Source organism: Eulemur rufifrons, chromosome 15 (assembly GCF_041146395.1).
Source record: "Eulemur rufifrons isolate Redbay chromosome 15, OSU_ERuf_1, whole genome shotgun sequence".
NCBI lineage: Eukaryota > Metazoa > Chordata > Mammalia > Primates > Lemuridae > Eulemur > Eulemur rufifrons.
This window is the reverse complement of record NC_090997.1, coordinates 2,921,222-2,933,303: the sequence shown is the minus strand read 5'-3', so window position 1 is coordinate 2,933,303 and position 12,082 is coordinate 2,921,222. Positions and strand designations below refer to the sequence as shown.

The following is a 12,082-nucleotide window of genomic DNA, read 5'->3' as shown; positions in this document are numbered from 1 at the left end:
TGCCAGCCCACCCCAGGGCCTGCGCCTGTTTCTCTCAGCACCGTATCTTTGCTCTCTTTTTCCCGTCCACTGCGCAGGGAGGAATCACAGCACTGGTCTGCAGAGCAGGAACTGGCTCAGGTGGTCTCATGCAGCGCTGGCTCGTTCGCCAGGTGTCTGTTGGGCCAGCTCTGGGCCACATGTGCTCAGAGCTCCACAGCTGGCTGGGGAAGAGCCTGGAAGGTTGAGCGCGGGTCCACCTGACTTAAAAGCTCATACTCGCTGCCCAGGCTCAGGTATGATTTCCTCTCTGCTCCCTTTTCCTCTCTTCTTGCTGGCGCAGAATGCCCTTGCTTCTTGTTCCTGTTCTGCACGGCATGTCGGAGGGGTTTGCCTGCTCTGCTAGTCTGGTGCCTTCGTATCACTTGCAACCTGGGCTCTGACGCATGACACTGGCACAGGTGCCAAGCTTTGTTGGACTAGTGAGCCTCCCTCCACTCCTCCTGGACAGAACCAAAGCCCTGTGCACACCCAGGGCGTGTGCGAGCCTGTGTGTAGATGTCGGCTTCCTGCAGGGTGTTGTAGGGGTGTCCTGTTGAGAGTGGAGGGCACAGCCCCAGGCCCGTGGGCACACATGGCTCAGAAGGGAGTGGACAGTGCCAGCTTTGAACATCTGAGAGAAGGAAGGTGCTGAGACAGGAAAACCTGCCTCAGGAGTTGGGATTGCTGGAGAGTGACAGCTGCTGCCCAGCTCCCATCTGGGACGTCAGTCTGGAATGGGCGGGAATGTGGCCTCTGCCATGGCGGAGGGTCCAGGAACCAGGCAAGGAGACCTTCCTAGAGGTCAGTGGTTCTCCCAGCTGGGGAGAGACCTCATGTTCCCCATTAGCAGACTTGTTCCCACTTCAGTGGAAAAACAACCTCAGCTGATTGTAAAATAGGGAGATTACCCCGGACTGTGCTGTTGGCCCAATTAAATCACAAGGGCCTAAGAGTGAAAGGGAGAGACAGAGTTAGAGGTCAGAGTGACGCAATGTGAGAAGGATTCAATCCGCTGTTGCTGGCTTTGAAGGCAGAGGAAGGCACCAGAAAAGGAAAAAAAAAAGTCTTTATCCCAAGATGGCCTCAGCCATGTTCCCATCCCACATGCTCCTTAGCAATGTGACCTGGTCATCCCCCGTCAAGACCTGGACCTAACCCCCGCCCCTGGGTCTGCAAGTGCCTTTGGTGACTGCAACGTGGGGAAAGTGGCACTCTCTGACTTCTGAGGTTCTGACATAAGGTGCCTGTGGTTCTCACTTGGCTGCTTGAAACACCCCCTCCTGGACCCCAGGTATGCAGCCAGGAGCAGCCAGGCCCCGGGAGCAGCAGGTTGGGGAGAACCCAGGCCACCCAGTTCACGGCCCCAGGGAGGCCCGGCCCACAGCCAGCACCAACTGCAGTCCTGGGACAGAGCCCTCGTGAATGCCCTGGGCCAGTCAGGCTCCAGGTGATGGCAGCCCCAGCCCATGTCACGTGGAGCAGAAGAGCTGCCCGGCTGAGCCCAGTCAACCCACAGAATGAGAGGTAACAGAAACGCTGTAGTTTTAAGACTATTTGTTACCCAGCAATAGATTAGCAGAACACACCATCTAGTCTGCGCCTGTCACTATGTGTTTATTCATTGTCTTCCTGTCAGAGTGTCAGCATCAGGGAGCAGGTGTTTGTCTCTCTGGTTAAATGATCCCCAGGCCTAGGACACTAACTGGCACAGAGACACTCACTGAATACCTGTTACATGGGTGAATAACCGCTGTGACCAGAATTCCTTAAAGCGGGTCTGAGACTGGAAAGGGGAGTGACTGGTGTTGGTTGTGGGGGTTGGACTGTCAGCTCAGGCCTCTGTAATAAAGACCAGGGACTGGGTGGCTCAGGCAACAGAAATTTACTTCTCACAGTTCAGGAGGCTGGAAGTCTGAGACCAGGGTGCCAGCAGATTCGGTTCCTGGTGAGGGATTTTCCTGCCTGGCAGGAGCTGCCTTCTTGCTGTCTCCTCACGAGGTAAAGACATCGGGGGTCTGGCTGTGACCACCCGACTGGCTGCATGGCCTGCTGCACAGAGAAAAGCCAACGCACTGAGACAGCAGGGGCTGCAGCAGGGAGAGAGTCAATGTCACAGAGCGCCACGTGAGGACACAGCAGCAATTTCTCAAATTTGTCTCCCCAAGAATTTTGGGGCCAGGGTTTTTAAAGGTAGTTGGTGGACGGGGGGCTAGGCCATCACTATTGCTGGTTGGTTGGGTTTGGGGAGAGCACGGGGTATAGAAATTGTCTTCTTACACTGAATCAGTTCCTGGGTGGGGGTCACAAGATCAGCGGGGGCAGTTCCTGGGTACGGGCCACTGGTCTGGTTGGGCCAGTCGGTCACCAGAACGCAGGGCCTGCAAGATGTCTCAGAGACCAGCCTTAGGTTTCACGAGGGTGGTGTTATTCACGGGAGCAATGAAGACAGCCAGGGATCTTCATGACCATCAGCTCTGTGACTCCTGAGCAGTGAGCAAGGGAGGGGACGATGACCCAGCCTTATCCCACCATCCTCTTCCTGATCATATATATACTCTGGGGACATCCTTGCCTATGTGCCCTGTACACGTGCAGGAGACACGTACACCAGTGTTTCTGGCAAGACCTGAAATCAACAACAGAAAAGTAGCAAAATTGTGGTATAATTACATAATGTAAACCTTCAGCGGTAAAAATGAATGACAGCCTCCCACATCAGGGATAGCTCTCTTGTGTGTAGTGAGTGTCACAGAAGAATACAGGAAGTATGACTTCAGTGCGGAGGAAGCTGAAAAACAAGCAAGACTAACAAATATTTGGTTTGGGGATCTAGACACTTCATGTAAAAATCTTTAGAGAAATGACTCGGACGCTTCTTCTGGGGTTGGGATTGGGCAGCAGCCCATGGCGGCTTCACAGGTTCTGTTTCTTTGCCAGTGGCGGGAGCCCAGGCATTTACTTCATCATGACTCCTCATACTGGCAATTTTCAAACTGAAGCTTCAGATTTACTTCTGATTAATTTTTTAAAATGAAAGAGAAAAGAAAATAGCAACATTCATTGCAAGGATCGTTTGCAAGAACTACTCACCTTGGAACAAAGGCACAGCCGATTGAAATGAGCCACATGACAGAGAGGACCAGGACACCATGAAAATAGCCCTGGCTAGAAATAGGTCATTTGGTCCTTGGCTCACTGGCACCGCTGTGGATTCCCTGGTACCCAGTGTTCAATCCGATGAGTGAGGCACTTCCATCTCGCAAAGGATTTGATGTGTTACTTATATTTTATCAAACATGCAACTGAATTAAACTTTTACAGAATTGGAAAAACACATTGTTGATCAAAATAAATTAAACAGGAAAACATTATAAAAGAGTAATCACTATCTTTCTAGGAGTGATTTAAAAACTAGAATAACCAGGGATGGAATAGAAAATATGAATGGAAAACACAATAGAGCTGCTTTAGAAAAACTTTAGAAGCACGTGGTCACAGTGCTTTTGAGGATCACGTGGTGTCTGAATCACTCTGACCCCATTAGAAAATACCATGAAGGATATTAAACTTATAGGATGCCCAAGGAATAGCTAGTTTTCAAAAAACCTAGTCGCTAGATTGGAGTTAACCATTTTTGCCTCCTGCATCAAACCAAAATTGTTGTCACTGTGCTAAGCTAGGTCTGTAGAATGAGGTTTGAGACCCACATTTTTCTAACTAAAAAGCAATTCGATTAGGCAAATATTTTGAAGATGATGTTTGAGTTAAAAAATCGGCATTTTGGGCATTGTTTTTTTTTTTTTTTTTTTTTTTTTTTTTTTTTAGACAGAGTCTTACTCTGTTGCCCTGGGTAGAGTACAGTGGTGTCATTGTAGGTCAGTGCAACCTCCAACTCCTGGACTCAAGCAATCCTCCTGCCTCAGCCTCCCGAGTAGCTGGGACTACAGGTGCCTGCCACCATGACACCCAGCTAATTTTTCTATTTTTAGGACAGAGAGGTCTCACTCTTGCTCAGGCTGGTCCCAAACTCCTGACCTCAAGCAATCCTCTTGCCTCAGCCTCCCAGAGTGCTAGGATTACAGGTCGTGGTCTGGGCATTCTTAACAAACTATTTTAAAATTTTTTTATGTTCTTTCTTTCTTTTTTTTTAGAGACAGGGAGTTGCTATGTTGTCCAGGTGGGTGTGGAACTTCAGGCCTGGGGTGATTCTCCAGCTATAGCCTCCCAAGTCCCAGGGATTGTAAGTGTGAGCCACTGTGTCCAGCTCTGAATCTTCTTAGAAAAAACAAAAATAGTTTTTATTTAAAGGCATTATTGTTATGGCACTGAAGTCTTGAAACTCTTGGATCCAGCTACTATATGTTCTCAACTTTGTAGCAAGTTATTGAACAGAACATTATTATTAAAGGCATTTGCATGAAAATCTTAGAGAGATTGTTGTATCTCCCTTCTCTGTCTCAAACTTCTTATGCAGCACCCAATGCTCTGTGATGTCTCAGACCTTCAATCATTACTTTGAAAAGAGAAGTTTAAAGCATTAAAGAAAAATAATCAGAGAAAAAAGCCCTCAGTGACACTGCCCTGGCTGACAGCGGGACTGCAGCCTGTGAGAGGCCCCGAGCCAGTAGCACGCAGGGAAACCTCTCCCGGATTCCTGACCATCAGAAACTGTGGGAAATGACAAATGCTTGCTGTTTTCAGCTGCTAAGTTTTAGGTAATACATTTCACAGCAGTAGATAACTAATACAGCTTCCAAAGAGAGAATGAATTATTGCACTTTCTTAAACATGTCATTTGGTTTTGAGATTTAAGAAGAATGTCCATACCTAAATAAAATACATTTTGTTATGATTTACAACAATCCATTTATTTGAACTTCAGTTTCCAACTATGACCCAACTGAACACAAAAGGAAGATCCAGGCCATGCTAGGCTGATTCTGTGATGTCCCCCGATAACCACCCCCTGCTTATTCACCTTCCCCCAGGTATTCAATCACCACTAGTGTAGGTGCTGCTGTGAAGGGATTTGCAGGTACAATTAAGGTCCCAAATCAATTGACATTAGGACAAGGGATTACCCTGGATTGGACTGTCCTAATCAGGTGAGCTCTTAAATGACTGGGTTCCTCCTGGGAATGAGATTCTTAGCGTGAGAGGGACTCAGTCTGAGGGATTTTCTTCACTCTGGGCTTTGAAAGTGGAGAGGCCGTGTGGCAGGGACTGCTGGGGGCACCAGGAATTGGAAGCAGCCCTCCCCACCCTCCACCCTGACAGCTGGCAAAGAAACAAGTACTGCAGTCCTGCAACGCCAGAAACTGAACTCTGCCCACAGGCTCCATATAAGCTTGGGGGAGGACCCAACCTCAAGATGAGGACACAGCTTTGTGAAATCTTGAACAGAGAACGAACCCATCCACACCATGCTCGGATTTCTGACTAAGGAACAGTAAACAAATAAATGGGTGTGGTTTAAAGCCAATAAATTTGTGGTAATTTGTTATGTAGTAACAGGAAATTAATACACAGGCTCATAGATAAGCACATAACATTTTTTCACCAGAATGAATTTATTAACTGATATGCAATTAGTTGCATTAAATAAAATCTTTCCTAAATTTTTTGGTATTTTTCTGTTTATGATTTTTATGTGATTAAATTAAATTTTACTACAATCATATTTTGTTCACTCATTCAGCAAAGATTAATTTAGTGCCTACTTTGTACCAGGTTTGTCTTTACATACCGGGGATACAACTTTGACCAAAACAGCCCAAAGCCCCAGTGCCCATGTGCCTTACATTCCAGAGGCTTCGCAAGAGTGAAACCAACCCACTGGAGCATTTTAAGTGAAGAAATGACAGAATCTGACTCTCATTAGCAGGACTGTGACCACTGTGGGGAGGACACTGTGGGCAGCAGGGGAGGGGACAGTGCTCGGGCCACAGGTCAGGAGTGAGAGGCGGTGGGACTAAGGGGAGAAGTCACCTGTGGGATGAGAGGGACAGAGGGAAGGGCTGGAGAAGCAGGAGCTGAGGAACAAGAGCAGAAGGAACCAGTCCTAAAGCAGCGGAATTCTCAGATTTGAACCCAGCGTGTTATGGATTTTGAATACACATATCAACAGAGCCCAGCAGGGTGTTATTTGCATTTGGTAACTAATACATTTGTGGAGCTGCCTAAACGCTAATTGCCCCCTAAAAGTTAATCATGTTAAAAAAAATACCAGTGTCCCCCAAAATATGCACACAGCTTAGATGTGAAAGATTCGTGAAAACAGGCAAGGCGTGAGCACTGGAGAAGAGCATTCTGACTGAGCACGTGCAGCTTTGAAGTGATTAAAGTCCAACAACTCCTGGCTGAAACAGACAGTAACAAATTGAGCTTCTTTCTATGAGGGGATGTCCTGGACTCTCACGCACAGACTCAGGGCTATGGAACGAAGACAGTTTTAAAATACAACAACTCAGAGTCCAAGACACATCGTCTGGGAGAGGAAAACTTGGGAGCGTTGTGAGTCTAACTGTAACGCGTTTAGACACATTTATATATCGAGGGGCCAAACTCACTTCTTTTACACCTTAGATTCCTGATCTTCCAGAGGTTACCAAGATTGTGCTGCCCACCCTAGTTAATAACCAAAAAGGAAACGGGTCTCTATGAGAGTCTCTCTGCGGTGCATTCAGACATAACTTCTCCAGGTTTAAAGAGACAACCCCTGTGTCTACATCCCCAGTCCCAGGGCGAGCTCACTCTGGCATCAAGTTCCCTGGGGTGAGTTTTCTTCTAGAAGAGTCCAGGCGGAGAGGAAAGGAGTAGGAGGCAGGGAGTGCAGTTCAGGGAGAGGGATTCCGGGCGGGAAGTGAAGGGGCAGGGGCTGGGCCAGCCTGGGGGTCTCTCCTGGTTTCCTCAGACAGTTCCTGGGCCGGGACTCAGGGCGACAGTATGACAAACGTCGCTCTGTGCAGGAGGAGAGGGGTCCGGGCAATGTCGCAGGGCCCCGGGCGTGGCTTTCAGGGTCCCGGTCCCGAGGGCGGTGTCCCGGGCGGGCAAGCTCAGCATTAGAGATGCCCCATCTCCCCGGAGTTTCACTCCTCCCTGTCCCAACCCGAGTCAGGTTCTTCTTCCTGGATACTGCTGACGCGGCCCCAGTTCTCACTCCCATTGGGAGTCCGGTTTCTAGAGAAGCCAATCAGCGCTGCCGCGGTCCCCGATTATAAAGTCCCCACGGACCTAGCCTGAGCAAGCATGACACTCCCATCTCTACCAAAAACAAAGGGGAAAAAAATAAAACCAGCTAGGCGTTGCAGCACGCCTGTAGTCCCAGCTACCCCGAAGGCTAAGGCAGAAGGATCGTTTGAACCCAGGAGTTACAGGTTGCTGTGAGCTACAACGATGCCACTGCACTCTATCCAGGGCAATGGAGTTGAGACTCTGTCTCAACAACAACAAAAGGCAACCGATCACCCCTCCTCACAACCCCCACCCCTATTTAAAAATTTTTTTTAAAAAAGCAATACATGTAACCAAAAAATTTGTACCCCTATAATATTTTGAAATAAAAAAATAAATTATTGCAAATTTTTCAGAAACAATAATGACATTGTGGTGGTTTTTTAAGAGCCTTTATCTTCTGGAGATACTGAAATATTTGTGATGAAAATAATATATTTATGGAGTTGTAAAACTATCACCACAATCTAATTTCAGAACATTTTCATCACCCGAAAAAGAAATCTTATGCTCATTTGTACTTATGCCCCATTCCAACCCCCAGTCCTGGCAACCACTAATCATTCTGTCTCTGTAAATGTGCCTATTGTGGACATTTCACGTAATTGTATTCATATCATATGTGGCCTTTTGAGTCTGTCTGTCTTCTTTCACTTAGCAAAATGTGTTCAAGGTTCATCCATGTTGTAACATGTATCAGTATTTCATTCCTTTTATTGCTGAATAATATTCCATTGCATAGATATACTATTTTGTTTACCAATTCACAACTGATGGATATTTGGATTGTTTCCACTTTATGACTATTGTGAATAATACTAATATGAATTCTTGTACAAGTATTTGTGTGGATATATGCTGTTATTTTTCTTTTCTTTTTTCTTTTCTTTCTTCTTTCTTTTTTTTTTTTTTTTTTTTTTTTTTTTTTTTTTTTTTTTGAGACAGAGTCTCACTCTGTTGCCCAGGCTAGAGTGCCGTGGCGTCAGCCTAGCTCACAGCAACCTCAAACTCCTGGGCTCAAGCGATCCTCCTGCCTCAGCCTCCTGAGTAGCTGGGACTACAGGCATGCACCACCATGCCTGGCTAATTTTTCTATATATATTTTTAGTTGTCCATATAATTTCTTTCTATTTTTAGTAGAGACGGGGTCTCACTCTTGCTCAGGCTGATCTCAAACTCCTGAGCTCAAACGATCCACCCGCCTCAGCCTCCCAGAGTGCTAGGATTACAGGCATGAGCCACCATGCCCAGCCTTTTCTTAGGTAGATACCTAGGAATGGAATTGCTGGGTCATATGTTAAGTCTATGTTGAACATCTAAGGGCTTATCCAACTGGCTTCCAGTTCCAGGACAAGATGAGGTAGATGTACTTCTGATTCCTCCTGCTAAATATAGTTACAACCCTGGAGGTGATATAAAAAACGAACATAAAAAGATTCTGAAAGATAGAAAGAAGAAGGTAGACTGACTAGGGATCTCAAGACCCAAAGACCAACATAGTGATGAGTTCCCTGGGTTTTGTTTTTGCCTGGCATATACGAGACTGGAGGCTGAAAAAGTCAGCAACCAGGAAACTTCACAAGCGACAGACAAAAAAAATCCCCAAAAAGTCTCTAGCCAAAGGACCAAGCAAAGGACATCCTGGAAAGACAGAAAACTTTTAGACAATAATCGCTCTACTCCTGGCAAAAAACACACACAAAAAGACTGCCCCTGCCACATCTGCCGGCAAAGATCAACTGGGGAGCTCAGACACCACAGTTTATTTTTTTTTTTTTTACTTTATTAAAATACTGAGTTTATTTCACACATATATTTTTGTCTCCTCGCCATTTCCATGTCTGACCACTGCTACTACTATGTCTTATCATAACATTGCATACATACTTAAAACCAAGCAAAGGGCAGAATTCCATCTTTAAAAACTAAACAGGCATTTTGCACAACACATTCTTGGCAATGGAACCTGGACAACATTTATCAAACACGGTAGGGAAAGTTCTTACTCTGCATTATAAAAAGGACAGCCAGATATCAACTGTTGTAGAAATGAAATAAGACGGAAAATTTTAACAAACTGTTTAAACTATTTTCTTAAAGGGACTTCCTCCACTACCAGAGATCTTGAATAGCCTCCTGGTAAGTCATCCGAAAGCAATTCTTCACATATTTGATGAACTTTGCTTCCACTTTGGGATGAGAACCACCCTTTTCCATACTTGCTTGCATTTTTGCCTTAATGTCTTCTACAGAACTAGGTCCTTTTGGTGTTTTAGGAGTTGTTTCCTGTTTTTTGAAGGATTCTTGTCCCTTTAATCTTGGTGTTGATGGTTTTGAGTTTATATATTCTGGTTTGATTTCTGTGCATTTTTGGCTGCAATATCTCATACAGATTTCTTCACTGGGGCTTTTTCTTCAGTATCCTCATCATCAAAACCATCATCACTGTTTTCATCATCATCATCATCTTCATCAGCAGCAAGTTTTACTTTCTTCTGTGGAACCTTGGTACCACCTCCAGGGGCAGATTGCTTTCCAGATATACTTAAGAGTTCCACATCCTCCTCCTCTTCATCTTCTGACTCTGCATCTTCTTCCACAGCTACTAAGTTCTGCCCACTAATATGCACAGGCCCTGAACCACACTTCAACTGTAAGACCACCGGTGGTGTTATTTCAAAGCCCCCAAGGGAAACCATTGGCTGTACAGACATTTTCAAAGTTGCCAGTGTTACTTTAATTGGACTGCCTTCATCGTTCATTGCCTCTGCTTCAACAATGTGCAGTTCATCCTTTGCACCAGCCTCTAAACTGACCGTTCTTAAAGATAACTGGTGCTCATTTTCATCATTATCCACCTTAAAGTGATAATCTTTATCAGCGTTCATTCACAAACAAAAAGATAGTTCTGGGGCCTCAGGGAGCTCATGTCCATCAAATTTTCCATGGGGTGGTGGCATGCACTTAGGTAGGAGAGAAGGTGGATGGAGATACACAACTACTGCTCCAAAGAACAGCCTTGCAGGACAGAATCACACCAGGGTGACATCACAGTTTAGACATCCACCATTACCCAGCCGGGGTACCTCTCCCCACTGCTGGCGTAGTATCAGAGATCAAGTGGGAAGTTGCGACTTCCATCCCTGCCTGGTGGTACCAAATCCCCCTTCATCATAACGTCACTGGATCAAATGGTAGTTCTACTTGTATTTCTTTGTGGTATCTCCATATTGCTTTCCACAGAGGTTGTACTAGTTTGCAGTCCCACCAGCAGTGTACGAGTGTTCCTATCTCTCCGCATCCACACCAACATTTATTGTTTTGGGACTTTTTGATAAAGGCCATTCTCACTGGAGATAAGTGATATCTCATTGTGGTTTTGATTTGCATTTCCCTGATGATTAGAGATGATGAGCATTTTTTCATATGTTTGTTGGCCATTAGTCTATCTTCTTTTGAAAAGTTTCTTTTCATGTCCTTTGCCCACTTTTTTTTTTTTTTTTGTCTTGAGACAGAGTCTCGCCTCCCGAGTAGCTGGGACTACAGGCATGCGTCACCATGCCCAGCTAATTTTTTCTATATATATTTTTAGCTGTCCAGATAATTTCTTTCTATTTTTAGTAGAGACGGGGTCTCGCTCTTGCTCAGGCTGGTCTCCAACTCCTGACCTCAAGCGATCCTCCCGCCTCGGCCTCCCAGAGTGCTAGGATTACAGGCGTGAGCCACTGCGCCTGGCCCTTTGCCCGTTTTTTGATAGGGTTGTTTGATTTTTTTCTTGCTGATTTTTCTGAGTTCTAAATAGATTCTAGTTATCAGCCCTTTATTGGATGTGTAACATGAGAATATTTTCTCCCATTCTGTAGGTTGTCTGTTTGCTCTCATGATAGTTTCCTTGGCTGTGCAGAAGCTTTTTAATTTGATCAGGTCCCATTTAATTATTTTTGTTGTTGCTATGATTGCCTTTGGAGTCTTCTTCATAAATTCTTTGCCCAGGCCAATGTCTATAAAAGTTTTCTTTTATAGAAAAGAAAAAACATTTTCTTCTAAAATTCTTATAGTTTCATGCTTTAGAACAAAAGACATTCTATAAAAAAGACATCTGCACTAGAATGTTTATAGCAGCACAATTCACAATTGCAAAGATGTGGAAACAACCCAAGTTCCCATCAATACGTGAGTGGATTAATAAAATGTGGTATATGTATATCATGGAGTTCTACTCGGCCACAAAAAACAATGGTGATATAGCACCTCTTGTATTATCTTGGATAGAGCTGGAACCCATTCTAATACGTGAAGTATCCCAAGAATGGACGAACAAGCGCCACATGTACTCACCATCAAATTGGTATTAACTGATCAACACTTAAGTGGACATATAGTAATAACATTCATCGGGTGTCGGGCAGATGGGAGGAGGGAGGAGGGGATGGGTATATACACACATAATAGGTGCAATGCACACAGTCTGGGGGATGAACACGCGTGAAGCTCTGACTTGGGTGGGGCAAGGGCATTCTACATAACCTAAAAATTTGTACCCCCATAATATGTTGAAATAAAAAAAAAATTTAAAAAAAAAATGTCTGGAGACCAAGTGAGGAGCAGGAATGAAGTGCTTCACTCTCTCTCAGCCAGTGTTTGTCAGCAGAGACCTCGTGGGAAGCCTGAACTCCCAACCACACCTGGCAATAACAAGGTGCCCTGCCTCTGCAAGTGTCAACAGAGGCCAAGTGAGGAACCCGGACATCTACCCCCACCTGACAGCAGTGGGGAAGCACACTCTATCCTCCACTGCTGCAGGGTCAGAGGACGCCTACTAAAACAG

General features: G+C 45.4%; 1 protein-coding gene across 2 annotated transcripts; it reads right to left on the bottom strand.

Moving 5' to 3' along the window:
- Window positions 1–9,366: 9,366 nt before the first annotated feature.
- On the bottom strand, window positions 9,367–10,201 carry LOC138395401 (nucleophosmin-like). 2 transcript variants are annotated; one of them, XM_069488199.1, is made up of 3 exons: window positions 10,147–10,201; window positions 9,645–9,859; window positions 9,367–9,564 (listed from the first exon to the last, which is right to left on the bottom strand). In XM_069488199.1, exons 1-3 carry the CDS (start codon window positions 10,199–10,201, stop codon window positions 9,367–9,369), a joined length of 468 nt encoding a protein of 155 aa, XP_069344300.1. The 2 variants fall into 2 exon arrangements, with proteins under 2 accessions (XP_069344300.1, XP_069344299.1); XM_069488198.1 differs by lacking the exon at window positions 10,147–10,201 and having other exon boundaries at window positions 9,645–10,142.
- Between the last annotated feature and the right edge of the window lie 1,881 nt (window positions 10,202–12,082).

Excerpts from the sequence above, each read along its gene's own strand:
- LOC138395401 (XM_069488198.1), bottom strand. The coding sequence starts at position 10,142 with ATGAACGCTGATAAAGATTATCACTTTAAGGTGGATAATGATGAAAAT. Across the intron at positions 9,565-9,644 it reads AAGCCCCAGTGAAGAAATCT|GGACAAGAATCCTTCAAAAA; the intron begins GTATGAGATATT and ends CCAAGATTAAAG.